At 22.3% G+C, this 25410-nt stretch overlaps 6 protein-coding genes across 6 annotated transcripts; 4 read left to right on the forward strand and 2 right to left on the reverse strand.

Moving 5' to 3' along the window:
* Positions 1–561: 561 nt before the first annotated feature.
* On the reverse strand, positions 562–2616 carry PY17X_0109300 (zinc transporter ZIP1, putative; the record flags this gene model as incomplete). The annotated part of the gene is made up of 7 exons (XM_022957832.1): positions 562–720; positions 889–953; positions 1054–1141; positions 1347–1465; positions 1729–1870; positions 1966–2017; positions 2207–2616. 7 exons carry the CDS (start codon positions 2614–2616, stop codon positions 562–564), a joined length of 1035 nt encoding a protein of 344 aa, XP_022811253.1.
* Positions 2617–4189: 1573 nt separating this feature from the next.
* On the forward strand, positions 4190–5733 carry PY17X_0109400 (citrate synthase-like protein, putative; the record flags this gene model as incomplete). The annotated part of the gene is made up of 2 exons (XM_723963.1): positions 4190–4397; positions 4598–5733. The coding sequence occupies 2 exons, from the start codon at positions 4190–4192 to the stop codon at positions 5731–5733; spliced, it is 1344 nt and encodes a 447-aa protein (XP_729056.1).
* An 892-nt stretch (positions 5734–6625) lies between these two features.
* Positions 6626–9492, forward strand: PY17X_0109500 (conserved Plasmodium protein, unknown function; the record flags this gene model as incomplete). Its single annotated transcript, XM_722564.3, has 2 exons — positions 6626–9030; positions 9342–9492. The coding sequence occupies 2 exons, from the start codon at positions 6626–6628 to the stop codon at positions 9490–9492; spliced, it is 2556 nt and encodes an 851-aa protein (XP_727657.3).
* Positions 9493–9847: 355 nt separating this feature from the next.
* Positions 9848–11665, reverse strand: PY17X_0109600 (mitochondrial cardiolipin synthase, putative; the record flags this gene model as incomplete). Its single annotated transcript, XM_722563.2, has 1 exon — positions 9848–11665. The coding sequence occupies one exon, from the start codon at positions 11663–11665 to the stop codon at positions 9848–9850; it is 1818 nt and encodes a 605-aa protein (XP_727656.1).
* A 1230-nt stretch (positions 11666–12895) lies between these two features.
* PY17X_0109700 (conserved Plasmodium protein, unknown function) lies at positions 12896–17587 on the forward strand (the record flags this gene model as incomplete). The annotated part of the gene is made up of 10 exons (XM_022957834.1): positions 12896–13000; positions 13124–13232; positions 13395–13490; positions 13627–13779; positions 13914–14013; positions 14139–14286; positions 14411–14546; positions 14793–14965; positions 15096–15374; positions 15566–17587. 10 exons carry the CDS (start codon positions 12896–12898, stop codon positions 17585–17587), a joined length of 3321 nt encoding a protein of 1106 aa, XP_022811254.1.
* Positions 17588–19792: 2205 nt separating this feature from the next.
* On the forward strand, positions 19793–24819 carry PY17X_0109800 (conserved Plasmodium protein, unknown function; the record flags this gene model as incomplete). Its single annotated transcript, XM_724701.3, has 3 exons — positions 19793–19964; positions 20114–24648; positions 24754–24819. 3 exons carry the CDS (start codon positions 19793–19795, stop codon positions 24817–24819), a joined length of 4773 nt encoding a protein of 1590 aa, XP_729794.3.
* Positions 24820–25410: the final 591 nt, after the last annotated feature.

The following is a 25410-nucleotide window of genomic DNA, read 5'->3' on the forward strand; positions in this document are numbered from 1 at the left end:
CCTATTAAATTTTTCACTTTTTTTTATATCTTCATTTTTTTTATATCTCATTTTTTTATATCTCATTTTTTTATATTCATTTTTTTATATCTCATTTTTTTATATCTCATTTTTTTAATAAATTTAGTATTAAGAGAAAAAATAGTTTTAAAAACTTTACAAAACTGTAACACACAAACACAATTATTTAAAAACATTAAAAATATATTTTTTAATTTTATTATTAAACAAATCTTGTATATATACACAAAAAAATAAATACAAGGAAAAAAAAAAAAAAAAAAAACATTTTTTTCTATATAAAAAATAAAAAAAGAATTTTAAAATGTAATAACCAATGTAACGATGGTTATGTATTTGCAACTCCTCAATGTTGTGTTTCCATTCATTTTGAATTTGTAATCAACTAAGCAAATAATGATAATAATATGATAATAATAATGATAATAAAAATGGTAATAATAATGATAATAAAAATGATAATAATAATAATGATAATAATAAAAATGATAATAATAATGATAATAATGTGTCTTCCCTTTGCTTATATATTTGATAATTTTATCTTTCCACATTCAATTCGTGTGAATGCTGATGTGGAGCAATATGTGATGTAAAATAAATTATTGAAAACGCAATTAAACATGATGAGCAAAAGCTAAGCCATTTAGAAAACCGAACTTTCCTCGTAAACTTCATTTGGATCTCGTTTAGAAGTATCTAGGCGAAAAAAAAAAAAAAAAAAAAAAAAATAGAAAAAAAATGAAAAAAAATGAAATAAAATGAAATAAAATATAATAGAGATAGAAATAAAATAGAAGTATATGGCACATTAAATGTGCTACAATTTTATATAAACAAATTTGTTCTATTGTTCCGTTGTACTACCTCGCAACCGATGAAAAGCAGCGTCCCTATAGATACTGCATTTATTACACATGTAACTTTTTCTCCTAAAAAATAGAAGTAAAATATATTAAATAAACAGATAGAGATAACAACATATTGAAAAATAACTGAATATGAAACATGTCATAGTTTGTATCTACACACCTGATGAGTGAACCATATGCCCAACAATTATCCCAAGGGGCGATGAAAAAATAAAAATCAAAAGTAGAATTATCTTGAGATTTTGGCTCTGAAAAAGAGTGCACAAAAAGGGGGCAAAATATATATGCATAAAATGTGTGAAAAATATATATGTATAAAATGTGTGAAAAATATATATGTATAAATGTGTGCAAAATATATATGTATAAATGTGTGCAAAATATATATCTCTATACATATGCATGTGCACAATGACAATGGGAGGCCATGCATTTTTATTCAAATATTATTACAATGTGATTCCGATTTAAGGAAAGCGAAACTGTAACTCCGGCTATCCACTTATGCGACAAAATGCAAAATGTGGTTATAAAAACGAAATGCGAATCATCCGATGTCCCAACAATCATTCCTAAGAGGGAAAGAAAATGGACGAAAAATGGACGAAAAATGGACGAAAAATGGACGAAAAATGGACGAAAAATGGACGAAAAATGGACGAAAAATGGACGAAAAATGGACGAAAAATGGACGAAAAATGGACGAAAAATGGACGAGAAATGGACGAGAAATGGACGAGGAAATATAGCATTGTCTTAATAAATCGTTTTGTACATAAGAAAACACAGTATCGTGATAATTTTTCAAACTTAATCACGCCTTTAATTTAGCTACCTTCAATTCCAGAATGTATAGCCAAAGAAATTGTTAAGAAAAAAGATTGTAATGCTAATACATCTAAAATTTTTGTTAATCGATTTTTGTGACTAGAATGGTCACCTTCGTGTGGGTGATAATGTATATCTGCGTTGATAGACTTTAGAAAAAAAAAAAAAAAAAAAAAAAAAAAAATAAAAATTATATACATATATATATATAGGTGGATATATGCATGTGGTAGAGAAAATGTACCGCGTTGGGGATCTCGGGATTTGGATTATCTAATGTATGGTTTGTTACATTTCTGAAAAAGGGAGATAAAAAGTGATTGAATTTAAAATAAAAAAAAAAAAAATAATAATAATGTAGTGATGATAATAATATAGTGATGTAGGAATATATATACAAACTAAAATTGCACAAATATCAACAAAATTGCGCAAATATCAACAAATTTTTCATCTAAATTAAAATAAATTATGTAATTTTTTACAGGATATGATTATTATCATCGGTAAATCTCACGGCCCCATGATCAACACAACATAGCTTAGCATCGGTGGGTAAAACATATTCTAAAGCCAGTTGCATACAAAACCCCACAAAAACAAAAAAAAATATAAATAAAATTTTCATTTCAGGATCATGGGTCTTAAATATGGTAATGTCTTTATGCGAACTTGCAATAATAATTGTTTCTGGAAGCAAATGAAACATAACAATTGAAAAAATAAAGCCGGCTCCAAAACAATTTAAATTCGATAATATATTTTTCACCTTGCTTTCATATTTATTTCTGTTCCTCTTTCCAAATAAACCCAAAATATAAGGTATTGCACACCCCCCTGTTGCAACTGACAAAAATGCAAAAATGCAAATTGCTTTTGCCAAAAGTAAATCCATTTTTATGCTAAAGAAATACTTAGGCCTCTATATTGCAAGAGGGAATTTTCTTCGAGTCGTGTAAATAAATAAAATTATTATAGTATATATTATAAAAAATAAATAAAAAAAAAAAAAAAAAATATATATAATACATGTACATGCATATGGCTAATCAATTTGGAGGTCATGTAATTTTATATATCTATGCATACAATATAAGCTATCTATATATACAAATAGATAGGTATATCAATGATATATATATATATGTGACCGTAGTTATTTATTACAATGGTTTAATATATATATTTTCAAAAAATAATTCATCATACATATTTAATTGTTTTCAAAAAATATGAACAAGTCATAATATTTTAAAAAAAAAAAATAGCTATTAACATTACAAAATAAAAAAAAACGATGATAAGTCGTGGTTATATAAATAGCGTATATATTCGTTTTTTTTACATTTTTAAGGAAAGTATATAGATTTTAAAACTAAAAAAAATATGAATTTAAATATATTGTAATTAATATCGAAACAAATCACACCTAAATTAAAAAAAAAAATGAATGTATAAATAACCTGAACATTAATACATATAGAGTTAATATTGTTCCCTTTCACAGATCTATATATAACATTTGCATATACATATTTAAATTTATCATATAATACAATATATGTATATCTACTTAAATTAATTATAATAAAATATCGAAAAATCACAGCCTTTTATTTTTGATATACTTTTAACATTATTTCATATTTTAATTTGTCGCAAAACATTGTAAAATAAAAAAATATATAAATAATGAATATAGAACGACATCAACTAAAAATATATGCAGATTTGTTTATTTATTTTTTTTCTCTATAAAATTTTATTTAGAATAGCGAATAATATGTGCTTATTTTTTTTTTTTTTTTTTTTTTTTTGCATATGTATTTCGAAATAGATATATTTTCATCGATGCTATTCATTTCTAAACAATACCAGAAAATAATATTTTAAATATATAATAAGCATAAATAAAAACGAGTATCCATATAATTATATGTACATGCAATATATTCACGAAATAAAAATAATTGAATATATAGAGAGAAAGAGAAAAAAAAAAAATTAGTTAAAATAAGGATATATTACATTATGCATTATTAGTGGCATACCGATAGAAAGCGTTGATTTAGAACATTAATAAATATTATAAATATTAATTTTTAAAAAAAAGTTGTGGTTGTTATATATATTTTGCGATCCACCACGTATGTATATTATTTTTTTTTCATTTAAGCTACCCCCAAAAAATAACGTGTATTTACAACAATAAAAAAACTGTTGTAAGCTTAAAAAATATGTATATGTACATGCTTATATGGCTACAGTTTTAACAAGAATAATATATTTGTGTGTGTGGTAAATATACAATAATGCACACAAAAATAAACCATGAAGTGAACAATTTTCTACTTGTTTTATGATACCGTTTAAAACGTTAAGGCGTTTATCATAAAAAAATATGTACATGTACATGTATATGTATGCATATATATCCATTTTTAAATTGAAAAATATTCTTTTTTACTATGAACATGTTTAAAAAAAATATATGTAGGGTTTATGAAAATATATTCCTATCTTTAAAAAAAGAAAATATTAATTTCAAAAAAAAATATTTTTGTAATTGTGAAAAGAACGATGTTAACAAGATAAATTTCACAAAATATAAAAAAGAAAATGGTCACACATTTTCGCATCTTTTTCTGGAAACAGAAATATATTTTGAATTCAAAGGTAATTTATAATAATCAAAAAAAAAGAAAAATATATTAATTTCTTGATTTATAATTTCATATATATTTTTGGGGTGAAATATATTTGATGCCCATGTTTGTTAAGATGTTTCTCACCATTTATGACAAAACCTATAAAAAAGTGACTAGCTATTAACATATTTTTTTTTTTTTTTTTTTTTATTATTTTTGCATGAACAGGCAATGTATTTTATCGAGGACAGTGTTTACGAAGTTTGTGTGAAATGTCCACATTTGATGAAATAGTTTTTTTATTGTTATACAAAAGAATGCCAAACAAAACCGAACTTGATGAATATAAAAATTATTTAAAAAAAGAATATATTCGTTTTGTAGAAAATGAGAAAAATATTATAAAAATAATGAAGATATTAAAAAATAATAATTTATTAGAATTAATAAGAATATGTATATTAAATTTATCTTTATTTGAAGAAAATAATAAAGACATAAATTTAGATTATTACAAAATTTTAGCTATCTCACTAAGATTATTATCTATTTTTTATTCACAAAACAATTTATGTGAAAATATATTTACAAATAAAGAATATGACAATGTATGTTTATTTATTCTCCAAAATTATTCTAATAATAATATGTTAAAAAATAATTTCCCAAAATTAAAATGTAATGAAAATAAGGATGTGGAAAAAGTTGACAAAATAATGGATAAAAGAGAAGCTTTAAAAACAGATAAAGAAAAATTATTAAATGTTTTATTAACATTAATATGCGAAAATAATATAAATGAAAACACATTTTTATTAAGATTAATATCAAATATGAATGAAAAAAATAATTATTTTAATATATATTTATGTGCTATTACTTTTTATATAGACATATTTAAAAATATTAATTTTGATTTATCATTCAAATCGTTTTTAAATTTAGATATTTACTCAAAAGAGTATACAGAAGATGATATAAATGATAAAATTATGAACATACCAAATGTTGATTTATTTTTTTATAAAAATAATTTTTTTTTAAAAAAAAAAAATATCTTAAAAAGATATTTAATAGATTATTGTAATAACCAATCACAACAAAATGTATATATACTAAACCACTTCACAAAAATTGAAGACTTTTTTTTAAAATATAAAAATAAGCATCCTTCACCCTATTATTATTTTATGTTAACATTTTATTTATTGGATATTTCTATAGACTTATTACCAACAATATATTTTTTATCAAGATTGCCTAGTATTATTGCACACATAAATGAGCAAAAACAAAATAAGAAGATTGTAAAATATTCATCTGTATATGTTGGTAATATATCTACTGATATGTATAACCCATGATATAAAGTTAAAAGGAAGACAAACCGTGTGGCCTCCTCTAACTTATAAATTTGCTTACTTATTTTGATAGCTTTCATTTTGCTTTCATTTTGCTTTCATTTTTTTGTTCATTTTTTTGTTCATTTTTTTGTCATTTTTTGTTCATTTTTTGTTCATTTTTTGTTCATTTTTTTGGTCATTTTGCGATTCATTAAGAAAATAACTTAGGCCCTAACCAAATCGCTACCTTACAAACGCTATAATAAAAAAAAACACATTTTTTATTATCCTCATTTATTTTTATAAAATTAGTCACAATTTTGTATACAATAATGTAAATCATTTTTTATTATCTACTTAGGGTATAACATTTTTTATTTTAATGTTAATCAAATTTGGAAAATATACATTAATTATTACCACTCACATTAATTTACCACTCATTAATATAGTATTTTTTTTTTTTTTTTTTTTTTTTTTCTCACCCCGCGCTTTATTTTCCCCAATAAATTTATATTCATTTCGCCATATATTTGCAATTCGTTATTTAATATTTTTTTACGTATTGCATTTTTTTATAAATTATAATTTTTTTGTTTTTTAGTTTCCATGAAAAATAAAAATGCGCTAATTTAGCGATTCACAAAATTGGAAATATTATTATTATTATTATTTATTTATTTTTTAAATGATTATATTTTCACAGTTATAAAATTATATACACGTAAATGTAGCATGTATGATAAATTAATTATTATTAACTTTGTCTGTACATATTAAATACAGACATATTTCACAACAGCATATTAACAAATAAACAATTATAAGCAGATACAAACATATACAAACATATATTAGCATGTGAACAAAATTAGTATTTTTTTTTTTTTTTTTAAAAAAAATATCAATAATAATGTTTAAATTTATAAATGATATAGACTTGACAAAGAAAAAAATACTCAACCAATTAAATAACAAATTAATAATTAATAACGAAAAAAAAGATTTTGTTTTTTTCGAACAAAATAAACACATAAATTTCAACACAGACCCAAACAATAATATCTTATTAGATCATAATATAATTCAAAATGAATTTCCAAAAAATGAATTAAACCCTTTACAAATGTGTACCAAACATATTAAGGCCACAGAAACTAATTTTGTGAATCTTGAAATAAAAAAAGGGAAGAGTATCAACAATGATAAAAATGGAGATGATAAAAATGATGGAGATGGTGATGATAAGCATTTGCAAATAAAAGATGGAACATGTTTAGTGGGAAATATAAATGAAATGGAAAAAAATAAAGAACCTAATTTAGATGATAAAAATAATATAACAATCCAATCAAATAGTAGTGTTATAAAAAAAGGGTCTAAAAATGATCGAATAGAAAATAATTTGTTTTTTGACAATTCTAAACTAAGCGATTTGATACAAGATGTTATGGAAGATATAAATAAAAGCAGTTTTTGTGATAAAAATGAAAGCAGTTTTTGTGATAAAAATGAAAGCAGTTTTTGTGATAAAAATGAAAGCAGTTTTTGTGATAAAAATGAAAGCAGTTTTTGTGATAAAAATGAAAGCAGTTTTTGTGATAAAAATGAAAGCAGTTTTTGTGATAAAAATGGAGATATTGAAAGAAGTGACGACACATTGACAAATCATTATAATTTCGAAAATATTGAAAACAAAATCGAACAAAATAAATGTTATAACAAAAAAGAGATACAAGATATTATTGAAAAATGTGTAACTACAACAATAGATAGGCTAGTAGATTATAAAGAATATATAACTGATGTTTATCATTTAAATAATATAAATAAAAAATATATTGATCAAATAAATGAATTAAAAAAAAATGAAAAAATATTAACAGATATTAATGAAAGGCAAACAAAACAGTTAATTCAAATTTCGGGACAAATAGGCAACATAAACAATTTTGAAGAAAATATTAAAGAATTTGGAACAGAATTTGGAACAGAATTTGGAACAGAATTTGGAACAAAATTTGGAACCGAATCTAGAACCGAATCTAGAACCGAATCTAGAACCGAATCTAATATAAGTTATTTAAAAGATAAATTAAAAAATTTGGAAAAAGAAAATAAAATTTTAAAAGATGAAAAAATAAAATTACAAGATCTTCTTAATGATAAATTATATCACATAAAAACAAATTTTGAATTAAACTGTTATATTAAAAAACTAGAATATATAATAAATACAAAATCTGACATGTATGCAAAATTAAAAAGAGAAAAAGAAATTAGTGATGAGAAAATAAATAAATATTATGAACGTATGCAACTAATAGCTGAAGAGTTGTATATACACAAAAGTATTTTATACAACATTAAGCAAAATGAAAAAAAAGAAAAAAAAAAAATTATCAAATTTATTAACGGAAATAGTCACAGGATACGTTCGCTTTGGGTCGGCAACGGGGAGACTCACGCCGAAGCGAACAAAATGAAAAAAGAGAAAAAAGAGAAGAAAATGAAAAAAGAGAAAAAAGAGAAGAAAATGAAGAAAATAAAATTGTACAGCGATTGCCCATTGCATTGCAGTAGGAATGCCACCATTAGTTGCGATGACAAAGATGCAGATAAAAACGTCTCCGATAAAAACGCCGCCGATGTGGCTAGAAACCAAGTTGAATCTAACCATCATGTTTCTAAAATAAAAAAAATTAAGACGTTTATAGATGACAGGAAATGTCAAAGTGATTTCGATTGTCTTAGTCAATATGAAAAAAATAAATCCAGAAAAAACAACTCAGGAATAAAGTGGCAGGAACCGATAAAATTAAATGAAGTAGTATATGATATCAGAAAACCAAATAAAATAAATAATTTAAATTTTAAGAAAATGAGCAAAGAAAAATTAATAGAAATCTTAAACGAATATAAAGTTATTTTTAATGATTATCAATCAAGTGAAAAAAAAAAAAAAAATTTGGATAAAAATTATAAATTAAAAGAACTAAAAAAATTATTGTTAAATGAAATAGAAAAAAATAAAATAATTCATAAAAAATATCAAAATGTTTTAAAAAAAATAACAAATATAAATAAAGAAAATAATAAGTTACTATTTAATGATAACAAAATTTCTGAATGTAAAACATTTGAATATAAAACGTCAATAAAAATACAGGAGCTTTTAAATGAAATTATTTTTCTTACAAAAGAAATTGAAAAATTTAAAGACGATCAAATTTTGTTAAAACAAGAAATAAACACAAAGACGAAAATAATTTCGCACCTGATAAAAAGGAATGCCTTGGACGCCCAAAGGCACTTTAAGTGAGTCATAAAAAAAAAAAAAAAAAAAAAAAAAAAAATAAATAAATAAATAAATAAAAATAAAATAGTAAAAATAGTAAAAATAGTAAAAATAGTAAAAACAGTAAAAAACAGTTCGAGTGCCTACTAGGCCATGCTCGAAACCGTTCAAGTTCAAAGGCTCTCTACGCAAATGCATAAATCGTATTAATAATCGCCACATCTGCCTGCAACTATACGCTGGTTTTCCCACCATTCACACTGTTCACATTTTACACATTTTTCCACATTTTACACATTTTACACATTTTACACATTTTCCACATTTGCAGAATCGATAGCAGCTTCGTCCTACTTAAGAAGAAGCTAACATATGATGACATGCAAAAGGTCATGGAAGAAACCCTAATTGATAATATTCGATTACGAACCGATTTAATAACTATAGGAAGCATACGTAACGATACAGAATTTTTAATTTGAGCTTGTTTAAATTTAAAGCTATTATATAATGGTAAATGTTAAATATGATTTTGCATTTTCTATTTGTGTACATACCCACTTTATTTTACATCTTTATTTGTTTCTTTCCTATTAATAAATATTTTCTGATATATATAATTTTCGATTTGGGAATTTTTTTTCACCCATTTTTTCCTTTTTGTTTTTGTTTCTTGCCAATGGTTGTACTGCCCTGTTTGTTCTTTAAATTTAAAAAAAATTATCAATTATAAAAATTTACAAGATTCACATTTAAGCAAATACGCAAAGTGTGTGTCACGCAAAGTGTGTGTTACGAAAAGTGTGCCAGCCTTGGTTAAATTGTGCAGTGCCAAGGCTATGTTCCCCACATCATGTTTAAAGAGATGTGATCAATGCAATTATCTGCAAGATATCTATTTATGATAGCTTTTCTAAGAATCGTTTTTTTATTATTATTAGATAAGCCATCAAAAATGTTTTTCCCATATAATTTTCCAATATGATATGCACAATAGCTAAAAAAAATTTGAAAAACGTTTCTATTATTTATATTTGATAGTGTTATTTGTTTTGAACTATTTTTTTTTTTTTCTTCATGTTCTTTAATAAATTGATCAGATATATTTTTATCAAAAATGGATATCATAACTTCTAAATTTCGTCGTGATGAAAATCGATCCCAATTAAATGACCCAATAGAACACCATAAATTATCAATAACTATATTTTTTGCATGACAATGTTTTTTTTCAAAAAAATAAAATTCACTAATTCCTTTATGTTTCTTTCTTAATAATAAATTATCTCCAAATTTGTATTCTACATGTTTTTTTAAATCTTTAAAATATATTTTTTTCCATTTTAATAATTTATCTTTTTTTGAATATAAAACATTATGATAATTATTTATTAATCTATTTTCAAAATTTAATATTTTATCATCATCATCATCATTATTTGATATATTATCACACACCATTTTATCTTTAGCATGACCATATTTTCTTAAAAACTTTTTTATGATATAATATGTAGCTGGCACATCACCCAAAATATCTGAATTTCCAGAAAATAAGAAAGAAATATTTACACCATTTGATAAAGCATAAAATAAGGCTCGTCTTAGAAACCCTGGAGGTAAGAAATAGCTAGTTGTGATATAAATATTATTAGTGGCTCCATTTTTTATAATATATTCAAAAGATGATTGAATAGATTTAATTTTTCTTAATACATTTGATTCTAATACTTGTATATAACATCCAGAATTGTCTCCATCACTTTTTTTATATTTTTTTTGATTTTCTATCGGTTCACGTATAATATTTGCATTTGACATTTTTAATGAATCAAGGAATACATCAGCTAAATCTTTTACTGCTGGACCTTTTAATTTAACATGTAAATCATAATATTCTAAACAATTATTTTTCTTTCCTAACATATCATTTATAAATATATCTTCTTCAATATTATCTGATTCTTTTTTATTTAATAAATTATAATTTTGACATCCCTTTTCAATATTAAGTAATCTTTCATTTTTATCATTTTTAACGATATTTAAAAAATTGGGAATAACATTTTCAGATACATTCATAGATCCACAATATGCCGAATCATCTAGAATAATAATTTTTCTATGATCTCGAAAAAATATAGGTAATATATTTAAAAAGGAATTTAGAAATGTATTAAAAAATATAACATTAACGTTATTTTCTTTAAGTTTATTAACCCATTTATTTTTTAATTTTAAACTTCCAATATAATCAACTAATAAAATAACATCACATCCTCTTTTAGATGCATTACATAAGCTATTTATTATTTGTTCAGCAAAATTCGAATCATCAAATATATAAGATTCAAACCAAACTCTTTTTTTACATCTGTCTATAGATTTTATTATATTTTTAAAACATGCATATCCTGTATTATATATTTTTATTTTATTTCCTTCTGATACTTTTCCATATTTTTCGGCATTTCTTTTTAATATATTAACCCATTTTCTTTTTATCAATATTTTATCATTTTCATTTAAATTTAATTTTTCGACATTTGAGTCAACTAACTTGGTGAAATCTATTCCATCTTCTTTCCATTCTTCTCCTTTTTTATTTAAAATATGTTTATATATTTTTTCTCTTAACTTGTTTTCAACTTTCATATATCTTATATCAAAATGTCAAGACTCCAAATGTATTCATCTATATTATACATCTACTTTATTTATTTCGTTTTTTTTATCCTTTGTAGGAAATAAATTCCTCGTTTTTTGCATGTACAGTTCATAACGATGTGCGGGGGAGCCTCGTACTGTATTTTTTATATCCCATTAAAAATGATAATAAGAGAAATAATAAGAGAAATAATAAGCAATAATAAGAAAAATAATAAGAGAAATAATAAGAAAAATAATAAGAAAAATAAGCAATAAAAATAAGCAATAAAAATAAGCAATAAAAATAAGCAATAATAATAAGCAATAATAATAAGCAATAAAAAAGGGGTAAAAAATATCTCATAACATTACTCGACCATGCCCAAAAAACGACATTTTTTTTTAAATTTCCCAAAATTGTTGACAAAAATATAAAAACGTTAAAATGTCAGAAATATAAAACGTTAAGATGTTAAAACGTTAAGATGTTAAAAATGCCAAAAAATATAAAAACGTTAAAAACGTCAAAAACGGTAAAAATATGTTATATATAAAAGCACGATATAAAATCACTGAATTAGGAAATATATTTCGAGTGGAGAGTCAGACATGTTCCCACTATATACCCATTTATTTGCTTAAAAAAAATATAACTCGAATTTTATATTTTATATTTTTCTCCTTTTAAACATAATTTTCGAAAATATTTATAATACATATCTTTTTTCTCATTAATCATATTTGCTAAATATTATAATACTAAAAAACGGGCACATATATATATATATATATATATATATATACATATATATATGTATTTATTTATATATTTATTTATATATTTATTTATATCATGTTAAGGTTCCCACACCTACCAACAAATATATACATAGATATGTGTGTATATATTATTATACTTATAAAATTTTAAATTTCTAATATTATGAGTCATGTATGTTATTATAAATATCTATTTAGGCACTTGTAAATATTCCTTTATTTTTATAGTAAAAAAAAAAAAAACATTAAACTAGCGAATAAAAAAATAAATATAATTTCAAAAAAAAAAAAAAAATGAATTATGATAAAAATGCTATGATTTTATGTTTTGTCACAATTTAATTAAAAATAGACCTTAAAAAAAAAAACGAAAAACAGACAAATAATGTATACATGTATATATACTTTTTCTCTCCACTCTGTCTGTTTTTTTTTTTTTTTTTTTTTTTTTTTAAAATGAATATATTATATTTTTTATTTATTGTATATTTATATTGTGTTAATCACTCAGTTTGTATATACCAAGATAATTTTCTATTCACTTTTAAGGATGCCAAAAAGGTAAAAGTTTGTTTAAAAATAAATAGTGGTATCGTATTTTTCTCCAAACAATTTAAAGAGGGTTTTTAATTAAATGTGTTAAACAAAATAAATAATCATATATTCCTTAATATTGTTTCAAAGGTGCATACAAACAAACAAAATGTTAACAAATTTGAAATAGAAATTAATTTAAATTTTAATACAACAAAAGAGTCAAAGGAATTTTTTTTAGCATCATTAATACCTGCTAGTAACACTTTTTTTTCATATCTACAATGGCTATATATTTACAAATATTTTCTGTACATGTTCATAAAATTAATGCATTAACAAGTGCACACATGTGTAATGCAAATATGATCATGTAAATATAAATCTTATAAATTTATCCTTCCCTTTACTTATTTATAAGAAAATCTACAAATTTTATCATTTAAAAAAAATGACGAACAAGAGATAATGTCGAATGTCGAAATCCATCACGATAGTTCCAAGATAAGTGGAAATGGTAAACAACATAAAAAGTCGCCAAGGTCGACAAGGTCGATAAAAAAAACGATAAAAAAAACGATAAAAAGGCAATTGTAAATATATACAAAAGTCTTCTATCCATTTACACTTTCCCATATATACCCTATTTATAGATAACTGTGATTATCTTATAACATCAAAAATGTATTTATTAAAATTATCTAAAGAGGAATTGGAAATGTTTAACATATATACTTACAACTTTTCTAATAAAGATAATAATATGACCATGTCAGAAAAATATGAATATTCAGAAAAATCATTAAGTTAATAAAATTTATTTTTCATATTTACAACTTTTTTTTATTATTTATACACATTTTTAAAATAAGGAAAAAATATTATTTTCACTTATGTCGACACATTTTTTATTTTTCTTCGAATTTTTTTTTTTTTAAAGAAACTTTTTTCCCTAACCAAGAAACAATTTACCCATCAAATTATTCTCTAAAGATTTCTGTCGAAGTTTCAAAAGAGGGTTTAGACACTGAAGGAGTCTGGTAGGGAACTATCAAAGAGGCACCACATTTTGTCACTACTTTTACCCATTTTACAATTTTTATAATTTTTACAATTTTTACAATTTTTATAATTTTTGCCCACTTGGTTTCTTGCCCATTTTTAGGATCTTCTCGATTGGAGAGAAAAATAATTCCTTAGACAAAATCCAAGAGTGTACAATTCCATCCAGCACTTTAAGCAAACTTTTTTTTCAGAAAACAGCATCTAACAATATTTTTTTGTTGTATTGCAATAGTATCACTAGCTCCGAGGTATGAACATAAAATATCCAGAAAATAAGAATATTTGAATAATTCTGATAATTATGTAAAAAATTTACATTTCCAATTAACAATAAAATAAAAAAAAATAGAATCTTTTATTTTATTTTTAAAGGTTTTAAATTTAATACCGGATATGAGAAAAAGTTTTAATATTAATGTGTCTACTAGCAAATATTTTATGGGAGCCCATGCTTCGATTTATTCAATTGAAATAGATTTAACTACAATAGATCTGGATATGCTATCTGGTTATATATAGATGTAGAATCTAAAAATAAATAGCTAATTGGCATAGAAAAGATATACATAGAATATTGTCTAAAAAAATATACATAGAATATTGTCTAAAAAGATATACATAGAATATTGTCTAAAAAAATATACATAGAATATTGTCTAAAAAAATATACATAGAATATTGTCTAAAAAAATATACATAGAATATTGTCTAAAAAAATATATCAATATGTATCATTTTCATTCTTTATTTTCAGATAAAATAAAAATTAGTATAAAAATCCCCCCATATTTTTGCTATTCCAATTATTGTTTTCACAAAAATTCAAAAAACCCTTGCTTGAACTTAAATACTGATAATACACCTTTTGATGGTTGTACATATATTTATCAAAATCATGAATTTATTCTCGAATCATCAAAAGATAAAGTAATATTATCTCGAAATGTGTGCAAATAAAAAATAAAATAATAGCATCTATTTATTTTGTTTTATTTTGTTATTTTTTATTATTTTGTTTTATTTTATTATTTTTTATTTTTTATTTTTTACGAAACAGATCACAGCTAAAAAGATTGTACTAAAAATAAAAAACATAAACAACCCTCGTACCTCTTTAGAAAATAATAATAATTGGGTAGTTACCATTTTAAATGTTGATAATAACAATTTTGTGATCAAAAAGGAGCATAGAGAATTATTAGAAAAGGTATCTCATGATATTTGCTCAAAAAAATTCATACTAAAACTTGTAGACAAATATTCAGAAAATGTAAAGTGGGTAAAATCTCACATGGGAATTGCCTTAACACCGGAATTGTATTCAGTCAATGTTCAGGTAAAAAAAAAAAAAAAAATAAATAATAAATAATAAAATATATATATGTATATATATATATACATACACACACATGCTCATTCACATTTGCTATGTTGACTGTTCAAAAAAAGTGGAAACCATAGGAAGCCTAGTTGAACATTTATTTTCTCATATATGGAAATTCCATTTTATATTTTATTATTTTCCAGCCAATTAAAAAAAGTGAGCTAATAGAAAACCCTAATATAATTTACTTAAAACTTTATTTTTTGGATAGCCATGTTTTCAATAAATGTCTAGTTGAAATTAAGTCTCCTCAAAATATGATCTCAGTTATAACAAAAAGCGAAAAAAAAATAAATCCATATAATTATGAATTAATAGTTCCATCTTCGATATATAAGCCAGTGGGAAATAATCAAGATAGTATAAAGATCGAAATAAATTCTATTAAAAATGAAGATATTATAGAATTTCCGATAAATATAAAAGAATATGAAAATAAAGAATATTGGAATCTCTCATTAAATTGTATAAATTCGGAAAATGAATATGTGATAGAAGCACAAACAACATTTATATATCCTATAGGAAATAATAAAATATATATGAGCAATATATATTATAGGGAATCTATAATTAATGATGATGATAATAATATTAAGCATCTATTTTATTTAAATTTATTTTCTTATAGTGAAAAAGAAATGGATATAAGTATCTACATTGATCCAGAACCAATAGATGCAAATGTTGTAAAAAAAGAATCTATAGTTTCTGATAAAACAAAAAGTGTAGAATTAGTTGATACATGTGATGCATTAGTACATACTTCATGTTATAATTTAGTTTTCCATGAATGTTATAATGTAAATAAAAAAATAATATATAAAATAAATTCACATAAAATATCTGATAAGCATTTTACTATTTTATATCCACTAATAATAAAAAAAGATGAGATAAATAACATCGATGGAAATGTAACAAAATTTAACATACATGTAGAAGTAGAAACTAAAAATATGAATAAAAATATTAATAAAATATTTCCAATAAATATGAACGAAATTTTAAATATGGGTGCAAAAAAACCGTGTATAAATAATTTAGTCTCTATTTTAAAAAATTATAAAAAATCTGATTCTCATTTATTTATTTTATTTAAAGCAGTAAATTGTTATAAAATATATGAACCCTTTTTAATAAATTACAAAAATAATGAAAATTTTTTTGTAAAAACAGATATATTAGACAAATATGAACATATTACATTTCAAAAATCATATAAAAATGTTTATCCACCAAATAATAATTCGATATCTCAGAAAATTTTTGATAAAAATATAATTAGCATTATTACCATTATTTTTATTGATGATATTGTTTTTAAAAATCCATATTTATTTAAAGAAAAATTAAATATTCTCAATCAAATAAAAGCTAGTTCTATTTTTTCATATAACAAATATTATGTAGCTAATTATTTTAGTCAAAATTTGCTTATAAATTTTTATGACCGTATGAATGATGGAAATGTAAAAATAACTATAGAACAAAAATTATCAAATATTTTAAATATTTCGGATGCTTTAAAAAAAACGATTTCTTTTGCCCAGGATGTAAAGGAGAAAGAGAAAAATTATATGAACAGTGAATATAGTATAATGTTGCTAACTGATATAGCTGGAATGGATATGATAAAACAAAACTCACAAAAATATGTACATAAAAATAAAATTAATGATATAAATTATGAAAATGATGATATGTTAAATAAAATAATTTCAAGGATATATTGTGTATCGTTTGAAAATGGGAATTATTTTAGTGAAGGTTCTTTTCATAAATCTATTAAAAATACAGATAATATATATATATACAATTATGATAAAAAAGACAATATTAATTTTATTTCATTTCATAAATATATTATTGATGAACAATTAATATCACATTATTTTAAATCAGTAATACAAGATTATATTTTTTTGCACACACAAATTTATAAAACATCATGGTATTTAATAGGGGTATGCAGATATAATATTATAAAAAATAGCTCACCAAAAAGAACATTACACATATATTATGTTGACCAAAAAATTAAAACTATTCAGTATACAATATCCGAAGATGAAATAAAAAATGTTTTTGACAATTCTTCTATTTCTTCGTATCAAGACATGTGTAACATTTTTACCCAACTAAAACTGTTGGGATATAATTAGTGAATTTGCCACAAATGGCTACAATCACAAGACCAAAAAGGGCAAAAGTAATGAAATGCAATGAAATACAACGAAATACAACGAAATACAACGAAATACAACGAAGTATTATAAAAATTGAGTTAAACTTTAAAACTGTGATACATACATTGGTTCTTATTTATTTTATTTATTTATTTTATTTATTTATTTTATTTGTTATTTATTTGCTTCCATTCTATGTCAACCATAACCATTTAAAAAAAAAAAAAAAAAAAAAAAAAAAAAACATTTTAGCTAGCTAATTTTAAATATTTTTACAAAAAAATGAAAAAACATATTTCTTATAATATCATCTTAATATTTTATAATTATTTTTTTTTATTATAAAACCAATATAGTATTTTTAATAATGTGTGATAAAATGACAGGATTATAGTTGTACTACTTTTTTGGGGATGGTGGTTATTATTAGTATTGTTTTATTATTTTAATTTATTAAATAATGATTATTTTTTAGCATAAAATTATATTTTCCATGCTCATTAATATATGAAAGATACATTTGTACAGTTAATTTTTATGTAGTTAATTTTTATGTAGTTAATTTTTATGTAGTTAATTTTTATGTAGCTAATTTTTATGTAGCTAACTTTTATGTAGCTAACTTTTATGTAGCTAACTTTTATGTAGCTAACTTTTATGTAGTTCAAATTTTATATACCAATTTATGCCCCCATCGAATTTCACGACATCAATTTTACGTCTATTTTGTTCATTTTGTCTGCATATTAGTGCATGCCTTTAAAATATAATATTTAATAATTGTTCGATCTATAAGTATAAATTTGATTCGATGTTTTTTTACAATTGGGCAAATTTCTTCATATGAGTGTATAACTACATACGGTCATTTTGAATATGCATTATAACCATTACTATTGTTATAACATTACTATTATTACTATTGTTATAACATTACTATTATTACTATTGTTATTTTATTATTATTATTATTTTTTTTTTTTGTATACAAATTAATATTTACGCATTATTTACGCATTATTACGTAGTTACATTCATATATAGTTAAAATGGTTATACAGTTTTAACATAATGTTGGGCATACCCCAATAAAGTAGTTACGATATCTTTATAAAATAAAATTTAGCAAAAATAATAAAAAGAGAAAGTACATAAATTTATCTATAATAGCCATATATATGTATGTATCGATATTGTATAGATGGTTGTATTCATTTTTAATATGTAAGAATGTATTCAAGCTAAAATTTGTGTATATTTCAGCTCTCTTTTGTACATATTTGCATTCTAATTATATTCAAAAAAATATCATGATTGTATATTTCTATGATAATAAATTTATGTTTTGTGGTTATAAAAAAAAACGAATAAAATAAACTATAAGTTTATTTTGAACATATTTAATATATTTTTTTATTTAACTGACTCTTGTATATATATATATATATATACATATATATAATATACATACATATAATATATACATATAATATATATATATAATATATAATATATATATATATTTTTTTTTGTCTATAGAAAATGCATAAATGAAGGTGCTATACCACAAGATAAAAAAAAAAAAAAAAAAAAAAAAAAAAAAATATTTTTAATTTCCATCAATTTGAAAAAAAATATTAATAATATGTAATATTTTATAAAAGATTAGAATAAAAATTAGATTGATAAAAATATTACATTAGTATGAAAAATAAAAAAAAAAAAATAATAAAATAAAAAAAAATAAAAAAAATAAAAATGTGATTTTTAAGAATACCTTTGTTATATAACTAAAATATCCATATATATCGCTTTAAAAGATATAAAAACTGAAAATTGTGATAATTGTTATATGAATAAAAGAGTATTGAAAAATGCGAAAAATATTGCAAGAGTAAGATTTTTGTAGATTGAGAAAATATATGCTCTTTAATTCTAAAATATTATAAATGGGTTATATATAAGGAGTTTAATTTTTTTTTAATATTTTTTGACTATAAATATTATTATGTAAATATATTCTTTTTGTATAATAAAATACCACAATATTTAAAACAAGAATAATAATGGAAAAAAAAAAAAAAAAAAAAAAACATATCTTTAAAAGGTTATTTTAAAAATTCAGATGACTCTGGAAATGATGATCATCATTATAGTATCAACACAATTAATCAAAATTATATGAATTCCGAGAAAAGGAAAAATAGTCAAAATAGTCAAAATTTATTTAGTAAATTTCCATTCGGGTTAGTTGCCTATTATCGTTGTACAGAAGGTAAAAACAAAATTTTAGGAGACTCCTCGGGATGTGGTAGAATAGCTCATATTCAAAATGATGGAAATGCCTTTGACGGTACGTATGACCGATATAAAAATGAAAAGAAATGAAAAAAAATGAGAAAAATGAAAAAAAAATGAAAAAAAATGAAAAAAACACATCTTTGCTCACATCTTTGCTCACATCTTTGCTCACACCTTTATTAATTACCTCCCACCTTGCAGACTCTCCTTGGATGTTCAAAATAAAAAACAAAGAAATTCTTAATTTAGATAATTTAGGAAAAAAAAACAAAAAAAATTATTGTCTTGATGTAAGTGGGCAATCTAATTGCTATATTGAAATAGCATCAGATAATTGTGTAGAAATTTTAGGGGGTAATTATAGTACTAATGAACAATGTATAAATATAAAAAAAGAAATATATAAGAATATATCATCAAATGATATTAATGAAGGTTTTACATTTGAAATGTGGATAGGAATAGAAGATAAAAAAATAAAAAATAAAAAAGAAAAAAAAAGTTTTTGTCTAATTCAAAAGGGAACAGAATATTCCGAATGGGGTATATATCTAATTATTGATGATTATGAAGAATGTAAATTTTTGATAAAATATAAAAATCAAAATTTTGAATTTGATAAATTTCCTATTTCTCATTTAAAAACAATCAAATTTAATGATTATTATTGGAGTTATATATCTATAGTTTTTAATATTGGGATTGATCTTATATTTATAGTATTATCAGGAGATTATAATTATTTTTTAAACTTATACAAAAATAAATATGCAATTTTTTATAATAATTCATTATATCCTACTAATTTTTTTCCAGATTCTAAAAACATTGTACCTTTATGCATAGGCAAATATAATTCCCATTTAAACAATTTAGGAGATATAATTAATAAAAAAAAAATTAAAAAAAATAATAAGGAAGATTATGAAATTTGCTCTTTTTTAGTAACAGAAATAAGATTGTTTGTTGTAAGCCGTTCAGCTGATCTTGTCATAGAACAGTATAATCAACCTCTTGAATTTTTTTCAAACATTTCGGTAAGAAGCGGAATTAAAAATGTAGATGATGATGATGATGATGATGATGGTGATGATGATGATAATGATGATGATGGTGATAATGACGATAATGACGATAATGACGATAATGATGATGGTAAAAAAATACTAAAATCAGATTCAAACAATTCAGAAAATAGTTACTATAAATTTAATTCATCAGATGATAGTCAATATTGCTATAATGATAAAAGAGAGAACAAAAAAAATAAAGAAAAACAAGAAAAAAAAGAAAAAATGAATATAGATGGAAACAAATTCAAAAACAACACACATATTAATGATGAAAATATTTATAAATCAGGAGATTCATTTTTTGAAAATTACAATAAATATGATGACGAAAATGATAATAAAACGATAGAATATAAATGCACTGAATTTAATAATGAAATTGAAGAAATGAAAAAAAAATTTAGTCAATTTAATGATGAAATAAAAGGGATGGATATTAATAATGAGAGGTTCAGTTTTGGTAGTGAAAAAGATAAAAAAAAAAAAAGCAAAAAAAAAAGAAAAAAAAAAAACAAAAAACATGAATCAGATAATGATTCACATTATGAGAATTTCTCAAGTGATTCAAATCGAAAGTTTACAAATTTTGAATTTGAAAATAATTCAGAATTTATAAAAAATGAGGATCCATCTAGTAATGATATTGATGTATCTAAAAAATCTCAGACATTTTATGATGATAATAAAAAAAATAAGAAAGAAAAATGTGAAAGTAGAAAAGAGATGAAAAAAAGTTCTAGGAAAAAAAATGTTCATATAGATGAAGTGATGTCACCCTATTTGAATGCAGAAAATTGTATCGATTTAAAAAATAACAATATATCATTTTTTAATTTTTCCGACGAAGATATTGCTAAAAAAAATGGTGGAGATGGTTATGATAATGATAATGGTGATGGTAACGATTGGGAGGGGAAGAAAGAGCGTAAAAGTAAGTTAAATTTGGAAAAAAACAAAATCGAAGGGGGTGAGAATTTATTTCGAAGCTCTGGGAAGAGGCGTAAAAATCATGATGTAAATGATACAGATAATAAATTTGAAGATAAATTACAAAATAAAAAAAGTAACAGCTTTCATAATATTGCAGAAAAAAATAAAGATGACAAAATAAATACGGATGACAAAATAAATATGAATGAAATAATTAACGAAATAAATCAAACTTTTGAAAATAAGCTTTTTAATATGTTTGCTGATAAGTGGGTTCAAAACTTAGGGGTGTCACAAAATGATCGTGATAAATTTTTGGAAAATTTGAAAAAACAAAGAGATTTCATAGATTTAGAAAAAAAGAAACAAAAAAAAAAACACATTTTTAATAATAGTGGCGAAAGTAAAAATAGTGATATAGATAAATATGAATATGATGATATAAAAAGAAAATATAATGAACTAATAGAAAAAAAAGAATTAGAAAAAAAAAAAAAAATTCAAGAAAATTTAAAAGAAGAAATAAAAAAAATAAGAGAACAATCACCTTCTGAAAAAGAATTAAATAATTTTATTAAACAGAATAAAAAAATGAATAAATATTATGTAAAAAAATATCGTATTCTAACTCCAAATTCGAGAGAATCAAATACATCTATTAATGATATTCAATCGGATAGTGAAAAAAGTAATAACACAAATGAATCTAATACTGGTAATTCTGTGGATACAAATTTAAAAAGAGAAGATAATATTCATGACTTTTTTAATTTTGAAAATGTGGAATATATGAATAAGAAAAGTGAGCATTCTTTTGATAGTTGCGAGTTAGCATTTGGCAAAAATAACATGAAGGATGAAGAGTTTGGCAAAATGGGTGGTAGCAATGTGAGTGGAAGCAAAATGGGTGGCAACAATGTGAGTGGCAGCAAAATGGGTGGCAGCAATGTGAGTGGCAGCAAAACAGATCTCGAAATAAATATTGGTAAAAAATATTATCGATATATATGGCCATTGACACATTACGAAATATATATTATAAAAAACTTTCACAAATATGGAATAAATAAAGAATTAAAACAATTAAAAAGTGGTAGTATTAGTAGTAATAATGATAAAGAAGAGAACCGATTAGCAAGAAACAGTATAAATATAAATTATATAAAATATAAAATATCAATGATGAGATATTTAAACAATTTATGTATAAAATATATTTTAGAAAAAAAATATACAAAAGGTTTAAAAGCATGTTTAAAAAATAAAAAATATATTCATAATTTTATTAATAATTATTGTAGTATACAAAATTGTGTATTAAAAAAAAATTATAAAATTGTAAATATATGTTTAAATGTAAATTATTTTAAGAATGTAACAATAGATGAATTAAAAATTATTATAAAAAATAATGTAATAAATATTATAGTGTGTAAAATTTTTATACTTATACATGAATACAAAAGATATAAATATATAGAAAATTCATCTCGAATTTTAGTTTTATTATCTGTCTTATCTAAAATGTTATATACATCAAATGAATTAAATAATCGTTCTAATAATGTAGATAAATTATTCAAAAAAGTTTTTACCAAATTTATTATACGCTTATTTTTAAGAGGCTGTTTATATTATGTAGAAAAATTATGTGAATATTTTTTTAAATTGTACCCCTCTTATTTTACAAAATTTGAAGAAAATTATAAAAAGGAACAAGACGAAATAAATGAGGATCCCCTACAATCAAATATGTCAAAACATGGCAATGGCAATAATAGCAGCAGCAATAATAATATTATCCACGAAATATACCAACTCTCTAAAAACCCATTTCTTAAATATGCAATATCTTATAAAAGTAATAAATGTTCGTTAATAAATAATCAAGAGATGGATTTTGAAAATTCAATAAAAACATTTTCTCCTGAATGGGGTTATTATATATACTCGACCAGTAATTTTAACATATTTTCTTCTAGTATAAAATATAACGGTTTTTTAAAACCGTCTCTTGATATTTCTGCTCTTATATCAGATCAAAAATATGAATCATTTTTGAGCAACAACACAATGTGTATTCGTGATGTTAATGAATTAGAAGATGCTGATATCCCAAATTTAAATAAAATAAAAGAAGAGAAACCAAACGAGATGCTCAACACAAATCAAGACAATGATAAAAAAATATGTTTGTCAGAAATTTCTAATAGCATAGTGCCACTCGAAGAAAATGTGGAAAATGCGGAAAATGTGGAAAACGTGGAAAATGTGGAAAATGTGGAAAATATGGAAAACGTAAAAAACATATTTAAAAAAAATAGTAACACATGTTTAATTGACTATTTAAAAAATTATGAAAAAAAAATGAAAAATTATTATATTATTGATGAAACATTAAAAACAATAAAATTTAATAGAAAACAAACAAATTATAATTTAGAAAAATTTTTTAATAATCATTATATAAGTAATAATATAAATTTTACAGATAAAACATATTTTCAAAATTTTATGAGAAAGGTTAATTATGATGCCTTTTTAAATACATCTAAATATTCTTATAAAAATAAAGAGTTATTTGGAAATTGCCCATATTGCAAAAAACAACTTAAAAGCTTTTCAAATCTTTGTGATTCATGCCATAACCCTATATATTTATGTTACTACTTTTTTGTCTATTGCACATACAAATATCGTTGCCAACTATGTGATGCAACCTATTCCGAAATGGTAATCAAAAATGAAAAAATTGATACATATATTATCTTTGATATAATCGAAATGTATACACTTTCTTTATTTTTCTTTATTTTTTTTTTTTTTCTTTATTTTCAGTGCATGAAGAAATTTAAAATGGGGTTTACATGTCTTTACTGTGGATTGTTTTTTGTTAAGGAATAGAATTATTCGGCTTTCAACTAGGACGTATTCCGGAATATATACATATACATATGCATATGCATACATATATATATACATACATGCATACATGCATACATACATACATACATATATATATACATACATATATATATACATATATATATACATATATATAATTATTTATTTATTTTAAAGCGCACTTTTAATTTTCCGTTTCTATATGCATATTTGTTTTTCCAAATTTTGATGTGTTATGTACAAGGCGTGTAATATTTAATAAGATATTTCGCTCCTACATGTTTATTTATCCCGACTCTCTAATAGTTTTTCCCTTTATACTTCGCTTTTTTCTTTATGTTTCGTTTTTTTTTTGCTTCGTTTTTTTTTTGCTTCGCTTTTTCTTTTGCTTCGCTTTTTCTTTTGCTTCGCTTTTTTTGTAATTTGAAAATTAAGTCTACGTGGTTATTATTTGTTTATTCATTTGGCTTTCTGTGATATGTTTCATTTTATTGTTATTTTTTTTTAATTAAGAATTGTTTAACTAAAGTATTAAGTTTTCTCTACAAACAAACAGAAAAAACAGAACAAGAACAAAAAAAGTAAAATAAT

This window comes from Plasmodium yoelii (genome assembly GCF_900002385.2).
Source record: "Plasmodium yoelii strain 17X genome assembly, chromosome: 1".
Lineage (NCBI taxonomy): Eukaryota > Apicomplexa > Aconoidasida > Haemosporida > Plasmodiidae > Plasmodium > Plasmodium yoelii.